At 48.3% G+C, this 21,570-nt stretch overlaps 1 protein-coding gene across 2 annotated transcripts; it reads left to right on the plus strand.

Moving 5' to 3' along the window:
* The first annotated feature begins 107 nt into the window (after positions 1–107).
* Positions 108–21,361, plus strand: STK25 (serine/threonine kinase 25). 2 transcript variants are annotated; one of them, XM_074878090.1, is made up of 12 exons: positions 108–278; positions 1,259–1,385; positions 7,765–7,995; positions 9,207–9,263; positions 10,361–10,469; positions 11,725–11,882; positions 12,153–12,338; positions 12,525–12,670; positions 13,566–13,680; positions 13,976–14,047; positions 17,460–17,596; positions 19,187–21,361. In XM_074878090.1, the coding sequence occupies exons 2-12, from the start codon at positions 1,335–1,337 to the stop codon at positions 19,224–19,226; spliced, it is 1,302 nt and encodes a 433-aa protein (XP_074734191.1). In that variant the 5' UTR covers positions 108–278; positions 1,259–1,334; the 3' UTR covers positions 19,227–21,361. The 2 variants fall into 2 exon arrangements, with proteins under 2 accessions (XP_074734191.1, XP_074734192.1); XM_074878091.1 differs by lacking the exons at positions 108–278; positions 1,259–1,385 and adding an exon at positions 3,524–3,705.
* The last annotated feature ends 209 nt before the right edge of the window (positions 21,362–21,570 follow it).

The raw sequence follows: 21,570 nt of genomic DNA on the forward strand, positions 1-21,570 counted from the left end.
GGCCTCCCCCGCCCCCGGCTTCCTCCGCCCCGCGCCTTACCCCGCCCCGCGGCCCCCGCCGCGCCGTGTTGTTGCGCCCGGCCCGGCCCGGCCCGGCCCTCCCCACCCCTCTCTCAGCGCCCCCGCCCCCCGCCCTGTTGCCGCCGCCGCCGCCGCCGCCGAGCTCGGTGTCCCAGGGCAGCCCGGGGTGGCGGCGGCTCCGTGCGCCAGGGCCCGGCATGGCACCGCGCCGCCCTTCCCGCGGAGACCGTTGGCCGTAGGTGCGGCGGGCTGCACGGGTAGGTGCGGCTGTACCCGGGTCTGGGAGGGTCCCCGCGGGCCGCACGGCGGGGGGAGCCGCAGCAGAGGGGCCCTGAGGGGGCCATTCGGAGGAGGCGGGGCTGCGGAGGCGGCTGCGTGGGGGGCTCTGAGCAGGCCATGATGGGGCGAGGGGCCCTGGGGGAGCGGGGAGTCCCTGAGGGAACTGGGAGGAGGGGGGGCCCTGAGGTGTGAGGTGGGGTGAGGGGTCCGTGAGTGGGGCTGGGGGGATGTGGGGGGGGGCCGTGGGGGGCTGAGGGTACCGTGCTGGGGAGCACTGGGGTAGGGGGACCCTGAAAAAAAGGACCGGGCCGGGGGTGCCCTGAGGGGACTGGGCTGGGCTGAGGGGTCGTGCTGGTTTGGGGCTCTTCTGTTGCTGGGGCGGAGGGGAACCCTGTGGAGAGGGTTGCTGAGGAGCACAGGGTCTGGAGGCAGAACTGGGGAGCACTGGTGGGGGAGTTCCCAGGGATGGTATAAGGTTGGGGTTCCCTGAGGAGGAAGAGGGGCATTGGGGAGCTGAGCTCTGCAAGTGGGTGTACTGGGGAGAGTGGTAGCAGAGGAGTACCCTCAGCGAGGGATTGCTGGGGAGTAGGAGGGAAGGGGTGTCTGAGGATAATGCTGTGGGCTGTGCTGGGGAAGATGCTGGGATTGGTGATGAGGGGATAGTACTGTAGGGAGAACTAACACTGGGGAGCACGCTGAGGTGATGGTGGGGAAAATGGTGCCCAAGGCTTTGCCAGTGTATATCATTAAAGTGAGATTCCTTGATACATCTGGAAGGCATGTCTGGGAAGAACTGAGAAATGGGGTTTGCAAGGAGGGGCTGGCATACTTAGAATGGGCTGGTAGGGTCAAGGAGGACTGCAAATCAAGGAGAAAAAAGATGCAGGTAACTCTTTTGGGGACTGAGCCAGGCTCTGAAAACCTCCAGTTAGAGCTGTTGTGTTCTTGCTTGTCACAGTTGACCAGTGGATGAGAAACCAGCGCCTTCCCGCTGTGCTACGACGTCCCAACCCTCCCTGATTTTGCAAAAGCGGATGTCTGACCACCCTGTAGGCATGGCTCACTTGAGAGAATTTGCCAGCCAGGTAAGTGGCAATTAAACATTTGTTTTAAACTCTTGTGATGAGTTTAAAACAAATCACCAGAAAATCACTTTTTGCTACTCTTGGTCTTTCTTGCATGCGTCTCGGCTTACTCCTGTTAGCCGACTGATTTGTGTCTTATTCCGTGGTGGTGTCGGACTGACAGTGTTACATAGCCAGCCAGATAGAAAGGGAATTCTTTGCCCAGTATGGTGCCTTTCTCTGAGGTTAACTTTGCTCTTCTTAGGGAGACAGGAATCACTGGGTCTCAGTATTTTTGGGAGGGGAAGTCTAGAAATGGGAACAGAAAAGCTGTGTGTGCAGGCTGTGCCAGACACACCTTACTGAAGTGTTCATGACAGTAGCCTGAGAAAAACAGTGCTTATAACCTTAATGCATAAGAAGCAGTGATATTTGAACGTTTCAGTCTTCTGAGAGAGATACCAGCCTCAGTGGATGTGGTTAAATCCTGTTGTTGTGATGACATTTTCGTAAGAGGAATGTGGAAGGATGATGTCATGACTTGGGACTAAAAGCTAAACCACATTAATAGTATTGGCTTGAATCTTCTGAATTTGGTTGTGGGGTGTGTTTGATTATTGGCAGATGTCAATACGGAATGTAGGTCTTGTTAAACCACGTTTTGTGAGAATTTTTGACATTTTTCTGTTTTGCTTCTAGGTGTAGAATTATAATACTAAAAGCTTTAGTGGTTTGAGATTATGCTTTCTCCAAGCCTTTTCTGATTTAAAGTTGATTTGCAATGCATCTTAGTTTGCATGCTTTCATTTAAACTGTTTCCCCAAAGTGTGTATGGAATTAAATGCAAATATAGTGCCTGAGTGAGTCATAGTACAGGGAGAGAAATGAAAGCAATAGGAAAGGATACTGTCTGGTTAGGGTTGAGAACTGCGTTCTGTAGCTACAGAGAAGTATTCTCTGAAGCTTTTTTGTACATGACATTGACTAATGAAGCTTATCAGAGTTCCAGTGGTCTCACCTCTGCATTTATTACGCAGAGCATAATCATTCTCAGATTCTGTCGTCCTGTGACTCTCTGTCTGGTCCTGGAATAGGAAAGCAGTCTGTGTTGTCCATTCCTTGGGTCTCTTCAGGAATCCTTGATGGGACCTTGTAATCTGTGTAACTGAGGCTTGCTGGGAGGATGGTAGGAACTGGCCTGAAGTTCTGTTCACCAGAGTTCAGGGAGTGGTGGGAGGTACTGTGAAAATTGAGAGACATTGATTGGATTGGGATGTCAGAGGCTTGACTTGTCTTTGATTCCCAGTTCTGTTGCTGATGTGCAGAGTTACCTTAGGCAAATCCCCAGGTTGCTTTACCTCCGTGCCTCCATTTCACTGCCTCAGCTAGCTGGCTTGCTCTCCTTTCTTGGCCGCCCTTTGCTGTGTACACATAGCACGGTGGGCCTCCGGTCTTTGTCGGGAGCTCTACCTGCTAGGTGATGTATTTGCATTACTGTGTTTAAAGCTCTGATCTGAGCTCTTGTTTCTAGTTTTATTGTTCCTTATGTGACCTTGAAGAAGCTGTTCAAGTTCTCTGGCTAAGTAATGCTTCACTCCCTTGAAGCAAAAGAATATTATCTGTGAAGCCAAGCTGGGAGTCTCAGACAAATTAGTGTGTCTCAAAGTGTTGAACACAAACTTTGCTCTTGTCTATACTCCAGAAGTTCAAAACTGTCTCAAGCTTGTTGAAAAGAGCTGTGCACAAATTTCATATAGACAGGGAAGCTTTCAAATGTTTCCAGAAGCTGATTCTTCCCAAAGAGAACCTAGTGCCTGCTGCAGATGTCTCTGTTAGTGGCCCAGAGGTTAGTGTGCAGCATGCAATGTGGGTAAATGCTGGATGGGAAGTTGGGGAGGAGAGGAGGCAATGAAGGAAAGAAGGTCAGTAGCTGAGGTTTATTAAAACCAACTTCCTCCTTCCACTCTGTTTGGCAGAGGAAAATTATGTCTGTTTGTTTGGCTGGTTGGAAAGTGCTCTAGTCAGAAGTAACACTAAATGCTGCTGCAGTTCCGTATAAACCTTTGGAGGCTGCCAAAGTCCCAGTCAGCTTCAGCTCTTAAAGTATTGTGGCCTTGACAATCTTTTTCTGTTACAGACTTCTCCGATATAGAACAGTGATTCTGATCCTGACCTGCCCCAGACCAAGGAACTCTCACTTCCAAAAGGGTTTAAGCACCTCTCAGTGTTTTATGGAGCAGATGCAGGTGTGACGCTTGCTCATGATGCTGAATATGACTCTTTTGAGAGTGAGATCCAGCCGGACACAGCCCAGAGAGAAGACCTTGAGCTGGTTCAAAGGGTATTTGCTTCTGTTCCCAATATGCAGGTTATCTTTCCAGGTAGTAGCTTTGAAATGAGGGTAGGTATTTACCCATCTCCTCTCAAAGGTTGTGGATGTCATGTCACTGCAGCTGGAGGTGGCACAACTGCCAAACCCATTCTTTCCCCATGAAGCAGCTGGTGTTACTGCCAGGCTTGTCTCATAACATGCTGCAATTCTTAATTCCTGATGTCTGCAGTGAGTCGCCCTGTTTTAAAACATGGCATCATCAGTTGTGATGGCAAACACCCCCACACCTGTCATGACAGAGCATCTTTCTTTCCTGTGCTGTAAGATTAGATCCTGGAGGGCAGAAGTGGAGCACATTGCTAGTAGTTTGTCCTCACCCCTCTCATACTTATTCCCTCCCCTTCCTGCATGTACAACCAAGACAGTGCTTCATGTGCTCTCCCCCCAAAGCCTGTTCATGCCTGACTGAGCCATCTCTGGTGCCTGACTGCTCTCAATGGGAGAAACAGCATGAGGCTTTTTGCTCCAGAACTGCTGTGTAATTGACGTTCAGTCAAGCAAAAAGGTACGATGAGGTGACCATCCCTTAAAGGCTTTATGCGTTGTAGTAGAACAAGCAGCAGCTGGTCAGCTTGCTCTTCAGACTCTGGCCTGGAGCTCCATTTTACAGCCCTGGTGGGTTCTGTGAGCGTGGAAGAAAATGGAAAGATTCCAAGCTGGTGAGCAGTTGCAAAGTTGACAGGTGCTAATAAGCTTCTTCAGGTTATCTGTGCTCACTTATGCCGATGTAAAGCATTTCATCTGCATTCTGTTACTTTCTACTAATGAATTTTTCCAAGTGTGTTTGTAGCTCTGCAGTTCCAGAACATGGATTTGCAGCCAGGGTGATTCTCTGACAAGACTGACAGTGAGATCAATTCATATTTAGAAAAGGGACAGATTGTGCTTGCTACACCCCTCACTGCAGTGCTCTACAGGTGCATATGTATTGGGGTAGGGTAAAATCAGGCTATACTGGATGTGTTTTTCTCCTCCCCTGCACCCCCCCTCGAGCCCCTCGAGTGTGGCAGTGTGCTGCTCTTCTGACGGAGCGGTGCACTTGCACAGTTCTCCTTTCTTGGCATAAGTGCATTTGTTCTGCTGTCCGGTGAGTGCTGAGGCCTGTGTGCCCACTGATCTGAACTCAGCAGCACTCAGCAGCAGCGAGTTACCCTGTGGCAGCTCTAACAGGAACTTTTTTAAAGAGCTTCTGAGCAGATGTCCTGCGGACTAGATAATCTTATCTTAGTTTGTCATGGGAATTCAGAACTGCTTCCACAAAAATGCCACCTAGCAATGTCTTCTGTGGTGTCCACAATGATAGTTCACAAGGTAACACTGGGCAGGCACTGACCTGCTTGAATTGGGGATGAGCTTGTTTCCTCCTCCCTGTTTACAGAAAGTGAATAAATTCGTTAGCAGACTCTGGTCCTGCAGCAGGTGTCCAGGAGACTGTAGCCATGGCTGGAATGACTCTCTACCACTTAGCCCCATACTCACTCACTAGGTTCTGGCTGTTGCTGGGTGTGACTTGTGTGATTTTGGCAACTGTCAGGGGTTGCACGTCCTCAGGCCCTCCATAGACTCATGCTCTTGCTCTGTCACCTGAGAGTTCTGGAGCATTTCCAGGTCAGTTTTGAAGTGACAGGTACTGGGAAGGTAAATCCAGTACCTACAAACAAAGTTTCCTGTTCCAACCTAATGTGGTGGGCCTGTGTCATCTGCCCATGAGAGTTATATCATTTTTCAAGTCCCTTGGGCAAAGTTTCCATGTGCTTGTCAGGAAGGTTTGTCTCCTTCACAACCCTTACCTGAACTGCTTTGTTCTGCAGAAAATGGGATAAACTGACATTGAACTATGGAAGCTTGTTTATGAAGCTGTCTGTGATTACACAGCCCGATACATAAAATGGTGATTGTCCCAAAAGCTGCCTGCAGTAGCCAGTGCTCTTATGTTTGATGTGCTGTTCTTGAATAATCAGTCCTGATTCTCTGATGTGCCATGCCAGGCTGAGGAGGGGAGCTGTAACTTTTACCTTGCCATTTCTTTTCTCATGGAAAAATTACTCGGGAGGGGAGGAAGGTTTTCTTGCAGGGTTGGTTCCCTGCAGAATTCATGTGGATGGTGTTTCCTTTACCAGCTGAGACAGGTGCTTCTAGGAGATGATCCTCTCTCTCTCCCATCTTCCCGATGTGTGGGAGTGGCTGATGTGGTGGGTGGCATTTTTACAGTGGTGACTGTGCGAGGTAATGTCTGGGCCACCTTGCTGCCCCTTCCTGTAAATTGGTCAAGAGGTGAAAACTGCTCATGGCCTCTTGTGAGCCTGGACTAGCCAGACTGTTCTCCCTGCGCCGCAGTTGTCATTCTCATGTTGTCTCCTGTCATTTCTCTAGCTCAAATCCTCTTCCTTTCCCCCGCCTCCCTCTCTCCTGTCCCTGTTATGTATCTCCAGTTCCTTTCATCTCTGCATATCCCCTCCAGTCTGTTTCCAGTGCATTTATTCAAAGTACAGCCTGTTTGGGGGTTGCCATGGATGCACAAGGATATTTGGTTATCCTTCTGTATCTTGGACTGGAATGCATGTGGAAATCCTGTTGAGTGAGCTGACTGTAAAGCTCACTCTGGGCCTGGCCATATAGCGATGCACTGGGCACAGAAGGCAAACAACCTGTAATGACTGGCTGGCTTAATCATTAAGCAGCACCTAGGGCTGCTCAGTGGTGGCCTGCTGCTAGAACCTGGTGTTAGATGGAAAAATGCAGCTGCCCTGTTCTCAGATAAAATCTCTGCCAGCTCAAGGCCCTTGCAAGGGAGCAGTCCCTCTGGGTGACGTGTTGGAGGTGAGATTGAGAAGTTCTGGGTGTGAAAAACTCACTGGAACAGCTTGGCTGCTTCCTGTAGGTCAGGCCATATTTTCCAGACTTTTTCTTTCTTTCTTTTTTTTTTTTTTAACTAGACTTACTATAGTTTTTTAAAAAAATCACAAAGACCCTTTTAGTAGCATGAAGTAGAGCAAGACCTCCTGGTCCACAGCTGAACAGAATTAAATGACATCAGAAAATTATTCTGATTTCTTCCCTTTCCTGTCCATACTAATCTTAATAAATAGTTAACTTTGCAGCTGCTGTTAAAGAGTCAGTATTTCTCTGAGGGTCGATGATCATGTTAGTAGCTTCCCAGTTGAGGTGTTTATCTAATGAGGGAAATGCTATTCGCTTTTGCATCTGGGTGTGCCAGCCAGAGGAGAGGCTGTTCCAGAAAAGCAGGTCTGCAGATGGAGCATCCATTCAGCTCTCCTGTCTCCTCTGGGCTAGGCAGGTGTCTGCTCTCCTTGCTTCTGGCCTTCAAAAAGATGTGAGGTATGCTCTGCAGATATCTGAGGAGAGCTGGGCTGGGTGCTGTCTGGAAATCAGGCTGCAGCAGAGAAGACATCTAACATGAAGTGGTATTTATATTGCTGGAGTATTTCACCCTCCAAACAAGTAGGGAAGGGTGAAAATCTTTCAAATCATTCTAGTCTTTGAGTGCAGGAAGGCAAACTAGGGAAACATCCTTGTGAACTTCCTACCGCCCTCTTGCTTCTGCCCATTTTCTCATCTGGATCTTCAAAAGAAGGCTGGTTCTGGTACACCTTGTCTTCTTATTGAGGTGTGAACAAGTGCTTGCTCCTGGAGCTGCTTTGGCACCAGTTTAGTGCCTGCAGTTGAGCAGTCCTGTCCGATAGGAGCTGACACTTTCTGCAGAGATACTTGCTGTCATTCTTCTGGGTTTCTCTTCCCTTCCTCCCCCACTATGGTCTGCAGGGGCAGAAAGCCCATGTATAAGGCTGCTTCCATTCTTCTAATCGTGGATATATTCTGTGTTAAGTTTCTCAGCACGTGGAGACCCTTTAGGGTATGTGAGTTTTGGGTGAACTAAACAACACAGTAGACGCGTAGCTAGGGAGATGAGCTGTATGGGTGTGCATGGTGCTCTGCAGGCTGCCGTGGCACTTCGTGGACTTTTCCCATCTCTGCTTTCTGGTTTAGCACTCCAGGGTGGATCCTGAGGAGCTGTTCACCAAGCTGGAGCGGATCGGCAAAGGATCATTTGGTGAAGTGTATAAAGGGATCGACAACCGCACCAAGGAGGTGGTTGCTATCAAGATCATTGATCTGGAGGAGGCTGAGGATGAAATTGAGGACATTCAGCAGGAGATTACGGTGCTCAGCCAGTGTGATAGTCCCTACATCACCCGGTACTATGGCTCCTACTTGAAGGTAAGACAAAGCCATAGCAATTCTCTTGCCAGCAGTTTGGGAACGGGGTGGGCTTCTCCGCGGGTGCTGCAGCTGATGGTGGCGTACAGCACTGAAAGGTGCCCAATCTGTGAGGGTCAGTGTGGCAGCAGGATCAGCAGCGGCTCTGCTCGCTGCATTTATGGGGTTTTACAGGAGGCTGGGCTTTAAGACGCTTGTAAAGTACATGGAAATGAGGTGCCTGGTACAGTGTGGTCCCAAGAGCAGGGCACTTCACTGGAGAGAAAATTACTCGTTGAAGAGGCTGACGTCTCCGCGGTTTGACCATTCTTGAAAAGATGTTTATGGAACACTTTTCCAAAATACCACAGTTCTAAAGTAGTACCACTGGGGCCTTTATGACTCTGGAAAGAAGAGGAGTTTGAAACTGTACTTTGTGATCTTGTGATCATCATTTCATCAGAAATGATGAAAAGAACAGGACCTGAGTCTTCACAGGAGTACTGATACCGCTTCTGTTGAGAACAGGTTTAGGTATCCCCAGTGGAAGCTGCTAGTAGTGATGACCAGAAGTGGCCTCTGCATGCTGGCTGCTGGCGTGTGTAACACTGGGTCTGTAGCAAACAGTTCTTGAGCTCTTCAGATCTTGATTGTTCCTGACATATATTTCAAAGGCCATAATGCATTTTCTCAGCCTTCTACTGAAAACACCAAGCAAGCTGTGGTTTCATGGATCTGCTGCTTATCTCCTACCACGGCCCTGTGAACCTCCGTCTGGCAGTCTCTTCTCTGAGGAGTAAGAGAGTGCCTTGCTGATCATACCCTTCAAGCTGGCAGTCCTGTTAATGAGATCAAAGGCTGCAAAGCTCCCCTGTCATTGTGAAGAAGGAGATGTGCTAGATCTGTTGGAGTGATGTTAAATGGCTCCAACCTGAGAATATGCTTATCTCTGTGGGCTGTGTAGTCTGGTGCCAGTAGGGGCACTAAGCTTGCTCAGGTAAAACTGCAGACCGAGAGAAAGAAATGTACTGGGGGCAGGTCCACTGCTAGAATGCTGTGTCAGCAGGAAAGAGGGAGCTGGGAGCTCCCTCCTTGAGCCTCTGAGAGCTGCTGTGTGCAGCATCTCTCACATTGTGTACAGGACTATTCGTGTGTCTTGCTGCCTCTGGGGTGTTTCACTTTTCTGCCTGTTTTTATTACTGTCTGCTCTTGATTTGTGTTCTTGCTTGCAGGGCACTAAGCTGTGGATAATCATGGAGTACCTAGGAGGAGGTTCAGCCCTGGATTTGGTAAGTATGTGATAAGCTCTGGACCATGAAAAACATTGGCTGGAGCCTTGGTTTGTGAAATGCCCGTAAGCCAGACACTCACTTGCCACGTACTGTCTTTTTGATAGCCCTGTGCCTGAAGGGTAGGCAGGGCAGGGCAGGACAGCCATGCTGGTTATGCATATCCCAGGACAGAGGAAATGTTTTGCTCAGCTGTCAAAGCACTGTTCTCCAGCCTGCTCTGCTGCTTTACAATGGGAAGAGCCAGTGAACTGAAATGTGACAGCAGCCAGTTGTTCTTGAGCACTGAAAATCCATACTTCACCTCATAAGAGTTCATTGTATTGTTCGGTGCTTGCATGGCATCAAGCTCAGCAGGGACCTGGTCTGTGATCAGGATTCCCATGTGTTTGATAATGACTAACAAGTTACCCCAGATTTTAAGGGAATACAAGTGAAGGATACACACACAGGCAGAGTTCTGCAGTGTTGTATTCTGTCACAGGATTTTGCTTTTCTCCTCAGGACAATAAAGTCTGTACTACTTCCAGAGCAGTAACTAAGGTCATGTAGTGAAAAATGCTGAGCCTGCACTGACTTGGGTGTAGTGGGGGAGTCTGTCATCAGCAGAAGTCATCTTAGTGTCAGAACCTCAATTATTGCACTGAGAAGGCAGGACTGGTTTAGAGGAGAACTGTTGGCAAGAAAGGAGAAGAGCTTTGATACAATACTCCACAGCCAGAGGGTAGAAGTTGTCTCTGGGCTGTTACAGTGGCTAAAATTCAGTTCTTGCATGCTAGCAGAGAGACTTGAACAAGAGAAACTGTTAAAATGTTCTGTTCACCAATGTATTTCCAGGCCAAAGCGAGAGATGAGCATCCTGCTGTTTCTCTGGGAAGCCTTTAATAGTCTAACAGAAAATCCCCCAAAGATTTTCCATTTAAGTTGCCAGGTGCAAAGTCCAGTGTTCTGCTTGCAGAATGCGCACCAGGCGTGCAGTAGGTGCTTCCTGCTGAGTATGACCTGCTTGGCCAAGGTTTTGAAGTAACAAGCTGAGAGGCTGGAAAATCCAAGGCATCAGTCACCCTCCTTTAAGTCATCTTTCTGCCCTTTATCAGCTGAAGCCAGGACCCCTGGAGGAGACTTACATAGCTACTATCCTGAGAGAAATCCTAAAGGGTTTGGATTATCTACACTCTGAGAGGAAGATCCACAGGGACATCAAAGGTAAGAGTGAAGAGCTCAGCTCCCTTTCTGGTAAGGGGTGTTACTAATATAAAATTCAGAAGTATTATACAACAAGAATCTGAGATGTTTCAAAAACTGTTTCTCAGTGCTGCTTTTCCTGTTGGGTTGCTTGTTTCCGAATCTGTTGCTTGTCATTTTATTGCAACTCATGTTTTCAGTGACTTTAGGGTTTAGAGTAACAGTAAGGATCTGTAGCTCTTCTCTGGCATTTGTAGTTTGGATAGGCAGGGGGCTAAAACAAAGGAGTCAATGAAAGGCACACTCAAATATTAGCTGACTCTCAGTTATATCTGGATATTTGCTTTACTGCTGGACCCCGAGGCATGTGTATGCTGGTTATCATGGTTATAATTTATTGTGAGGGTGAGCTATCCTCACGCAGGGTTCACAGCCCTAGAAAATCAGGGCAGCTTGTCAGCTTATCTTGATAACTGATTTTTTAATTGTCTGCAGTGTAGAGAGACCTGGCATCTGCCTCCCAATGAGCAGTGTCACGCTGAGCACAGAGCATCAGAGGGCAGCAGGAGGGTGGGAGGACAGTGCTGTGCAGACGTGGCTGGTGTTGGATGCTAACTGCTCTGACCCTCTGCAGAGGGGATGTGAAAGAGCAGAGCACCCTCGTACAGGGACATATGTAGAAAAGATTCCCTTACGTATGTGAGACTACACGTTTCTAGCACTGCAAGCCCTGCAGGACTGTTGGCTGCCAGCAGAGTGGGGAAATGCTGAAAGTTTGTAGGTAGGGTCTCTCTCAGAATGAAAAGTCCTACACAAAACCCCCTGTCCCAAAACCTGAGCAATGTCACTGTCTTAAACTGAGTGAGAAGCGGAAACAAGACCAGGACTTGTGAGCTCTTTAGAAGGATCTGCTATTTAATCTGTGCTGAATGCTACTCTGAAAAAAAATCAAGACTTATTCTGAGGTATCTTGGGCCATGTTGCCCTCTTTTCTTTGTGTGACCAGGAATCACATCTTGTTGATTGTGTGGCCCTTCACATCTACTCCTTGCTACTAGCCTAGAAGTATTCCCTTTCTGATCCAGCCCCGTGTATGAACTTGTTCTGTGTTACTCAGCAGAGGTCAGAGCATGAGAATGAGTCTGAGGCTGGAAATCTGAGCTGAGGGTTTTCACTGGGGCAAAGGAGATCACAGGAGATCCGTTCTCAGTATTTGGTTCTGTGGGATGGAGATGATTCAGAAACCAGAGGACTTAATGTTTATTTGTGTGAACAGCTGCCAACGTGCTACTTTCGGAACAAGGAGACGTGAAACTGGCTGACTTTGGGGTGGCTGGACAGTTGACAGACACACAAATCAAGAGGAACACCTTTGTTGGGACTCCGTTCTGGATGGCACCAGAGGTCATCAAACAGTCTGCTTATGACTTCAAGGTGAGCTGGGAGCAGGAGGATTGCTACTTGGTGCTACTGTGTACAAGATGGTGCTAGGGTTAGTACAGGGATTGGAGGGGCTGCTTATTGCAAGAATGATACTTACCTGTTACGATCCAGGGTCTGCTGGAGAAGTTTGTCTCTTAGACATGAAACACCCTATCTGATTTGATGTGACCAGCCCTTTGGCTGAGCTAAAGTTGCATGCTTCTGTGTTGCAGAATTGCTCCTTGCTGTTCTGTGCTGTCACTGTTCTTGCTCGTCTTTCAGGCAGACATCTGGTCCCTTGGAATTACAGCCATTGAACTAGCAAAGGGAGAGCCTCCAAATTCCGACTTGCATCCTATGAGGGTTCTCTTTCTGATCCCCAAAAATAACCCTCCAACACTTGAGGGTCACCACAGCAAGCCCTTCAAGGAGTTTGTGGAAGCCTGCCTCAATAAGGATCCTAGATTTGTGAGTATTGCAGAGGTCAAAAATTTATTTAGCAGGAAGACTTTTGGTGCAAGGCTTCTGGAGAGAAAGAAGCACTGAGCTTGCAGAATGGGCGGGCAAGCCTGACAAGAATTGAAGTCAGTGCACTTGCATGTTTATAGTGTACAGAGATGGTTAGATGTAGCATGCTTTCCTTATTTGCTCCAGAGGCCGACAGCTAAAGAATTGCTAAAGCACAAGTTCATCACACGCTACACCAAGAAAACCTCATTCCTAATGGAGCTGATCGATCGATTCAAGCGCTGGAAGTCGGAGGGCCACGGAGAAGATTCCAGTTCTGGCGATTCTGATATGTACGTACACGCTCTGCGTGGGGGGGTGCCCTTGCTGTACCCGCAGCCCCCGGGGTAGCCCCTTGCAAACAGCTCAGGTCCTTTGTCCCACCTGGGTTGGAGATCTTACGGTAGCTCAGGGAGACCTGTGAGCATCTGTTTGTGAGAGCAGGTGACTGTTGCCTGAAGAAACAGGCTGTTACCCCCTAGTTCAGTGGGACCTGGTACTCTTTCTAATCTTAACCTGTGGAGCCTTTTTGCTGAGTGTAAGGAATCAGAAGGACTAACAAGAAACATGAAGTCTGTGCGTAACTGGTAAAACAAGGCTCTTGTTGCCTGTATTTTATGCACAGCACATTCAGTTAAATACAAGAGCTACAGGCTTTAGTAACTGTGGCAACACCTGCGTATGTGTGTTTGTGTGTTCGTGGGGAGAGAGCTTCGTTACTGATGAGGATAATGAGGCCGTGAGCCTTGGGTGAGGAAGGGGCACTTTGTTGCCAGGCTGGTGTCACAGAGCTTTTGCCACCTGCTGTGGCAGCAACTCAAGTGACCAATGACTCCGGGAGGTTGGCTTGCAACATCTAAGCCTGGCCCCTCAAATTGTGAGCTTGGATTGTCTTGAAATTTTTCTAAATTTAACCAGCACTTGAAACTGTCTCCAAGCTGGCCAGAGCAGAAAGGTGGTTGTGGTCATCTGGAAACATGATGTAGTGCTTGACTCAGACCTCTGTGGTGCTGTAGAGGCTGAAGTGGTTTCTCTTTAGGATTTTCTTCTGGGATAGGGAAATTCCTGGAGCCCTGTGGTGATATGACAGTCGGGTGGGGGAGAGCTTGTGGCTACGGGAATGCGTGTGTAAAACGTCTGGTGTACGGAGCTGAGGCTTTGTCTTGACTTTCCCCTTCTCATTTGCAGTGATGGAGACACAGAGGATGGAGACCAGGGTCCAATCTGGACATTCCCACCAACTATTCGCCCCAACTCCTTGAGCAAGCTGCACAAAGGAATGGCTCTTCATGGTTCCCAGAAGGTGTGTTTGCTCTCTGTTCTTTCAGAAGTGGACTGAACTAACAGAAGCTTTTGATGGTCTTGGGGAAGCTACCAGTCACTCGTGTTCTGTCTAAAATTTACTTTAGTCTGGTATCAAGGGCTAGTGCCCCAGAGTTGCCCCTTTCACACTGTCAGCGTACTGCAATCTGTGGCTTTCCTGAGACCTGGTGAGGGGACTGCCATCAAGGTGCTGTGGATTTACCAAAGGCTTAGTAGTTTCTGTGCCCTGGGAGCCTTTGCCTGTGCTTGTAACTTTTTCTCATGTTGCTTTCCAGCCTACTGAGCCCATCAAGAGGCAACCACGGTCACAGTGTCTCTCCACGCTTGTTCACCCAGTTTTTGGGGAGGTGAGTAGAACCTTCTTGCTGTCTGTGGTGGTTGGAGATGAAGAGATACCTGACATGGATAAGTAAGTGGGAAGGATTTAGAGAAGGGAGGTGCAGTGAGGTAGGGTTAAGGCACTGTGAAGCATTTGTGCCTCTGTTCAGAGGTGTATAGGGTATGTTAGGAAAGTGAGTTATGTCCCTGGAGTCTACTCTCCAATACACTTGTGTTCCTAGAAGCACAGCATTACTGTGTTGTCTTCTGGTGAGGATAAGGTACCTGTTTCTTATCTGCACCTCAGGTTTGCTAATGCCTGGAGAGCTCTGGACTCTGTCCCTGGCCTCCGTGGCTGAAGTGCAGCTCCTGTTAGGGCAGGCAGGTATTTGAGCTTGCCTGTCACTGTGCATGTTCCTGCCTGCATGCTATACGTTATGTCCACAGCAGCAGGAATTGACTTTGCTGGTTACTAGGCCATCTTCTTGATTTACACCTGCTTTTGCTAGTGTGCCGAGGCCAAGGAGTTACCTGCATATGGCCTGTGGAAGGTAGACAGGGAAAATGTGTTTGGAGAATCCACGCTGTTTTCCTGCCTTGTGTTCTGGGTGGGGATGTGGAGTTGAAGTAAAAGCTACCATTAATGATGGGATAGTGTATGTGTCAGCAGAGAGCTGCATTGTCTTCCCAGCTGGGTGATGTTTTAAGGGAAGAGAAGAGGATGATAATCGTAAGGGGGCTACTAGCTACAGGCTTCTGTTGCTGTTTCCTGCAGGAGTGTAGGAAAGAAGGTTCTGCTTCGAAAGAAATCACACAGATGCTGTGTGTTGGGGTCTTTCCTAGGGCTGCTAGGTCAGAGACCTGTTCTCTGGTCCTGATGACTTGCTCTTTTTCTGGATCCTGATGCTGTTCCAGGGCTGGTCCAGCAGAGCCTGTGCTTTTTGAGGGATAGTCTCTAGACATAAATCTCTTTTCTCAGGTCTAGTGCTACGTAGAAAGAGGCTTTGCTGCAGGGCAGGAAGCAGAGGTCATTCTGAAAAGCAGGCTCTTGAGACAGCACTGCTTGGGAAACTGGGAGTTTAGCTAACCAGCCTCTTCGGTACTCCACTGGGCTTGACTTCCAGAGGTCAGAGCATGAGGCAGATGGTCGGGCTCTTGTAGGCCTAGACCAGATATAAAACCAGATAAAAATAATGTTGGTTTCTGATGCAGGCAGTTTGTTCGTGCAGCATAATCGCTGACATCTGGTTCTCAGTCCTCTCTGTTTAGGAGCCTTCTGGGGGAGGGTGTGCTCAGAGCTGTGAGTTCTCCAAACCAGTGAGTGCATCTTCATGCTTCTCCTTACCAACCTTGCTGCACCAGTTCTGGGTGGGAACTGGCGGCTTGCACGTTTCATTTCTGCTTGTTTGCCTCCTTTGCCCCAGATTTCCTGATCCTCCTCTCCTTTGATTAGACTTCCCCGCTGGCTCTGCTGATCCCAGGTGCAGGGAAGGTTCTGGGCAGTCTCTGAAATAACCTGGCTTCTGCATGCAGTAGCAGGGGGTTGGAAGAAAACTTTTCTCCAAATTGGAAATGTGCTTCACTGCTGGTTGCACATGTTGTTCTTTTCAGTTCTAGTTTCCTACCAACAGCAGACTTTCTCACTGTTGTATCACTGCCTCTTAGACCTGCTAGCTTTTGATCACCTCTTTCCGTAGAAGGGCTGAACTGAAATCTTACCGAGATGCTGTTCATAATCTTTTATATGCCTTCCCCGTGTGTGTATTATTGGATGTTAATATTGAAAATGACCCACCGTGGGTCATGAACACAGATGTGGGCAACTGGAAATCTGGAAACCTGTCTGTCCCTTCTGGGGCAGGGAGGAAGGTAAGATATTTGGGGCTGGAGGGCCAAGCAGTGAATAAAAGCCAGCCTGTACTTTGCACAGTACAGCGCTCTCACTGCCTGCTGACCTCCAGAAAGCTCTTCTGCGGTGGAAGGTGACAGGGTGCTCACATCACAGGCTGCTGGGCAAACTAAAGGCCAGTGGCTTGGCATCAAAGGCTGGTGATATACTGGCCACTTACCTGCAGGCCCTGTGTCTCATTTTGCTTTTTGATCAGGTAGACGTCAAATCAAATCCTTGGCTTTAGCATCACAACTATTTTTGGCTTAAGAAATCTGTGCCCTTGGTGTGTGTAATGGAGCTGCCCTCCGTGCCCCCTGCCACTTCTGAACGAGCAGAGGTGCGTGAGGCTTTGTGTTAGGGAGCAGTTACCCCGCTGAGGAGGCAGCAGCTCTTTTTGGCTGGGAACTGTTTCCAGCGGGGCCCTTGGAGCGCAGGGACGGCTGCGGCTGGGGATTAGCATTCACAGTGTCCTGCTTTCTGGACCGTGGAGAAAAGGTGAGCTCCAACAACAGGAAAGGCTGATCCTAGAATTGCAGGCAAAGAACTGTGAGGCTTATGTAAAGCCCTTTAATCAGCATAGCCTAACGGGAGCTTAATTGAACTGGACAGTGGTTAGCTGGCAGGCATTGCTTGTTCAACAAAAGGCGTTGATTTTTGTTCAGCTCATTGCGTAATGATGTGTACTGGGGGGGCGGCTGCCGCCTGAGCTGCTTGTGTGAAGGAGGTGGGGAGGGTGTGACTGTGGGTTCTCCAGTGACAGACTCCTTCAGGCTCAGCATCAGTGACCTGTCAGGAGTTCCTTAATGAGAGGTTTAGCTATTTCAAATTAACAACAGGAACCGTGTGCAAGTAGCCTTGTGGCTGGTGAGGTCTAGTCAGAGCACGCTAACCATGACAAATCCAAACTGAAGCTTTTTGGAGAGGTCAGGGGCTGCACGTGGAGGTCTTGGTGCGTGGGCTTCATTCCCCTGTGCCCCTGGGGGGGAAGCTCTCTCCTGGGGAGGAGCGTTGGAGGCCAAGGGGCTCAGGATCCCTAGTGTGGCAGTAGTTTGCTCTCGCCTCCCAGTCACTAGAAGCAACTCAAACTTTTTTGTGGTTATTAAAAGTGGTGGTGATTAACTCCTGGATATTTTCTGCCCTACCTGCCTGCAAGCCTTTGTGTGCGTCTGGGTGCTAAGCTGTTGTTAGCAGCAGAGGTGACTCTACTGGCTCAGATACAGCTGGAGATCTTTGTTCTGTTACAACTTAGGGCTTTTCGGGGCTGTTGATCCATTTCTAGTATTATTTAGTTTGTTCAAGAGTACATCAGGGCCTGTTTGTTAAGGACTTCAATTGCTATTAGTACCTGGAGTTTGAACTCCAGACATTGGACTTGCACCTTCCTGACCTACAAAAAGAGCCCTTCTTTATTTTTTTGAGAATGTGGGTACCCTCCTGCACCCTTGTGGAGTTATATTAAAAGGGAAAGGGACTTAATGTCTGTACCTCACTGCTTGACCAGTGCTTTCTGCAGTGAGATGAGGAACTAACACCCTGTTTCTGGGTTGCAGCTTAAAGACAAGCACAAGCAGACTGGAGGCAACGTGGGAGCTATGGAGGAGCTGGAGAACGCCTTTAGCTTGGCTGAGGAGTCCTGCCCAGGCATCTCTGACAAACTGATAGCACACATGGTGGAGCGGGTACAACGGTGAGTGTCCTCCAGACTGTGGGCTGGGGTGGAGCTGAACCAAACTATTGCCATATTCTATGGCTATGGTAAAGCTTAGTGCTGAGCAGTCAAGACACCCAAAAAGTGAATATTGATGACAGCTGACCTAATAGTCCCAAAGTCACTTCTTTTAACTGCTTTTCATTTAGTGGAAGCAGTTCTTCCTGCCTTAAGTCCTTTCTCACACTAAACAGGTTTCTGTAGTGTAGATGAATGTTGCAGAGCACAGAAAGATGCTGCTATTCACCTTCATCTTGCGTGTATATATTTATATATTTATATATGACATCCTGCTGGTCCCATTACCCAGGTAAGTCAGGACTATGCAAAATGTCATCGGGATCACTTCTGGAGTAGTGAGTATCTGTTTCATCACAAGGACTGCAGCCAGTCACTCTGCTCGCCCAGCTTCGGATAGCAGCAAAGTGTACTTCTCCTGCAGTGAGTTTCTTACTAAACCAGCGAAGGAGCATAGTCTGGTAGAATTAAGTTCTTTTGCTGCTCAGTGGGTGCTGCATCAAACTTGCCTTCACTACTGGCACCAAGCTCCGTCACATCCATGTATTGCAGGCAACAATGTCAGATCCTGATCACAGGTTTACCAGGCTTTATTTTACTTTAATTTGGCTTTTCTCCCTTTCACAGCAGGCTATCCTAAATCTCGCCCTTTCCTCACCAGCTGGGAAATTTAACATTTGGACCTTCACTGGTTAGAAGGCTGGAAATAAAGTATTTTGCTATACATGTGACCAAAGGAGCCATTCTGTGCTCCGATTGCTAATGTAAATACAACCCAGACTTCACAGTCTTTACACTCCTGAACTTGGGCCTTCTAAGCATTTATTTCTGCTGGGTTTAAGCTGGTGTAGTTTGGGCCTTGTAGCTCATGTATCCGTTGGATGCTGTCAAGCAAAGAGCAGCCTTAGATATTAAGGACTGAAAATACTGGCCATCCTGGAGGGCTTCTGTTACGGAGTCATTCAGGCTTTCAAGCAAATGTGCTATGGGTCTGTTTGGATCCCTCATCTAATAATCACTTAAAGCTGGAAAAGAGAACACTCTTGTCTCTTCTGGGTGACCCACAGAGGTCACAGAAAGTGTCCTGATGGTGCCTGCAAAAACTTTAGCCTCTAGCTGAGCGGGAGGTACTTGCAGATGTCTGTTGGGTGACTGCAACAGAGCAGCTGTTCCAGGGTCAGTCACTTCTATCTGCCTAGAAATAGCACTACAGGACAGCGCATAAGCACAAGACACTTCTTTTGGAGGTTTGCAAAACCTCAGAGACCCTGGTGGTTTCTTACTGTAAAACACTAGTGCTCAAAATTTCTTATTAGCCTAAAATTGAATCTTAAAAGCCTAAAAAAAAAAAGGCCACCTTGGCTTTTTGTGCTGGTTTTTTCTTTCAATTTTCTTTACCTAGAAAACCGACAGTGGCAGTGGGAGTGGGGACAAACACACCCAGGCTGCCCCCTCACCCACAGGCGTGCGGCTGCTGCGGTGCCCCGTCCTCCTGGGGAGGGCTTCAACCGGATGGTTGTGACCGGTTCCTCCCGTTGCTCTTTCTTGCAGGTTTTCACACAGTCGGAACCACCTGACCTCTGCCCGCTGACACCTCCATTCCCTGCTGCTGTTTTGAGGGGGGAAGGATTTTTTCCAGCTTCATAAGAACTACATCTCTAATCCAGACCACCATCTGCTGTTGGATGTAACATTGTGTTACGGACTCCAGGACATTTCAGAGCCTTCATATTACACGTGTTTCCATGATAACCCAGGGTGGGGTTTGCAATGCAAGTACAATTTAGACCTTTTGCAGAACCCGAGATGGGTGGTCTAATTGTTTTTACAATGTAATCAATGCAGTTTTTAATTGTTTCCCTATGGATGTATCCATTTTGGCTTGTTTGATTCACAGCTTGTTACTGGTAAATGCCTTGCTGCTGAAAAACAGGGAGATTCCCTTCCAGTGAGGTGTGTTTCAAGGTGAGTCTGATGGGCTTAGCCTCCTGCCCTTCCGAAAGAAGTGTTTGTGAGCAGTCACGTGTGAGCGCAGGTCTCTTTGGAAGCTCTCCATGCATTACAGCGTCTGGGAAAGTTAGAGCAGCTCTCCAGTTGTTCTGGAGAATGGCTTCAACTCCTCCACACACTAGTAACGAAAAGCTTTCAAGCACAGCAGCAGCCGAGCTAATACGCTGCTGCTCTTTCCCAGCCTGGCGTTTCACAGGAGGATGGGTTTGCCGACTGTGCTTTTTTTGGCTCTGGGACATCATTTTGTATTAGGGCTTAGTTCATCTAATTCAGGCAACAGCAGAACGTGCCTTGGGTCTCCAGGGACTGGAAGGCGTTGGGTTTGGGAGCTGGGAGAGTTCCTTGGTGCTTCTGCAACTGAAGCAACGAGACAGGCAGTTTAGCAAGTCCTGGCCTCTAAGCTGAGCAGACACCTACTGTGCATGCCTGAATGTTGCAGAAAGATTACAAAAAAAGGGGGCAGGGGCAACACAACAGCCAAAGGCGCTGACAGGGCTTCAGCTCAAAAGGCAGATCGACATTGTGTAGCAGTTCTTGAGGTGAGAAACGTGTCCTCTAGACAAAGGTGTAAATTGGACGGATGGCAGCAGGGGGAGCGGGGTGGTGTGGCTGGGGGGGGGGTGCAGAAGTCGCTGGAGGCCTCCATCCCCTTCTTCTCAACTTTCCCTTTCTGGCTCTTCTTTCCCTCTGGGATCTAAACCCACTGAAGCCAGGGCTCTGCTCCAATTGACAGGCTGTGGTGCTGTTTGCTAGCAGAGAAATTAAAGCACCTACTGGCTGCTTAAGGTATTCCAGGGGAGCCGTGCCCAACGAACTTTGCTTTCTGTATAATATTAGTTTATAAAGCAGATCTTTAATTCAGGTAAATGCACAGATCTTAAATCTATACTTTAAAGGTCTAGAAAAATAGACTTAGGAAAGTAACTTCTGATAGCTGATTACTTAGAGATCTGCTCTCTAACTGTAAAGATATTAAGTCAGCAAGACCTTAGATATCCAGATCTTTCTGTCTGGGTGTTTGTGTGTGAATGATGTGGCTCACCCCAAAGCCACTAAGAACAAAAGCTGTAGCTGTTCAGCGTTTTTTTTTTTTTTTTTAAAAATAGGCCACGTCGTTAGTAACAAGGCTTGATTTTTTTGGTACTTTGATTCAGACCTGCAGATTGTAAGTGCTGGGCTAAAAGTAGCTCAGAAGGACCGTACATCCCCCATCCCTGTGTGCAGTGTTCACTTTAGCTTACGACTATCCTTTACTCTTCCTCTCTGATGGATAAATACAGGCTCAGCAAACACTATGAACTTGTCCGGTTGAGAAGAGGTGCTGCTCTTTGATCTGCTGCAGAGGGGTGCTCCTCTGCGGGGAGAGCTGTCTCGGAGCCTGCATTTGTGAAGAACAGAACAAACCCATTTTCTCCTCAGGAGAAGGTGTTAACGTATAGACAGGAAACTTCCTGAGGTGGAAGGCAGAGGCTGCAGGCTGGCAGAAAGGCAGCTGAGGGGCTCCTGCTGCTTTTAAAGTTGCTGTTCATGACGGTAGCAAATTGTGTCAATAAGGTACCTTGTATTATTACTCACATGCACTGCAGTGTAATGAGTAAACTTTTTAAAGGAAACAATCCCCACAAACTTCGTCCAGTATTCAAAGCAACAATGGTTTTAGTTTTTAAAAACATTGAAAGGGAGCTGCCACTTTCAATAAAGTAACAGAACAAAGGAGGCTGGTGTAACTTTGTATTATTTGGAAAAGAGTATTTGTTCAAGCTGCTGTTCTTTGTGTTCTTCTTGGTCTTCCCCTGCATCTTCCTGCCCCATGTACCTCTAACAGTGACTGGTGAGACAGTGCTGCTGAAGTCACAGAATCCCAGAATCATTCAGGTTGGAAAAGACCCTCGGGATCATCGAGTCCAACCCTCAGCCCGACTCTA

This window comes from Strix uralensis, chromosome 9, assembly GCF_047716275.1.
Source record: "Strix uralensis isolate ZFMK-TIS-50842 chromosome 9, bStrUra1, whole genome shotgun sequence".
Lineage (NCBI taxonomy): Eukaryota > Metazoa > Chordata > Aves > Strigiformes > Strigidae > Strix > Strix uralensis.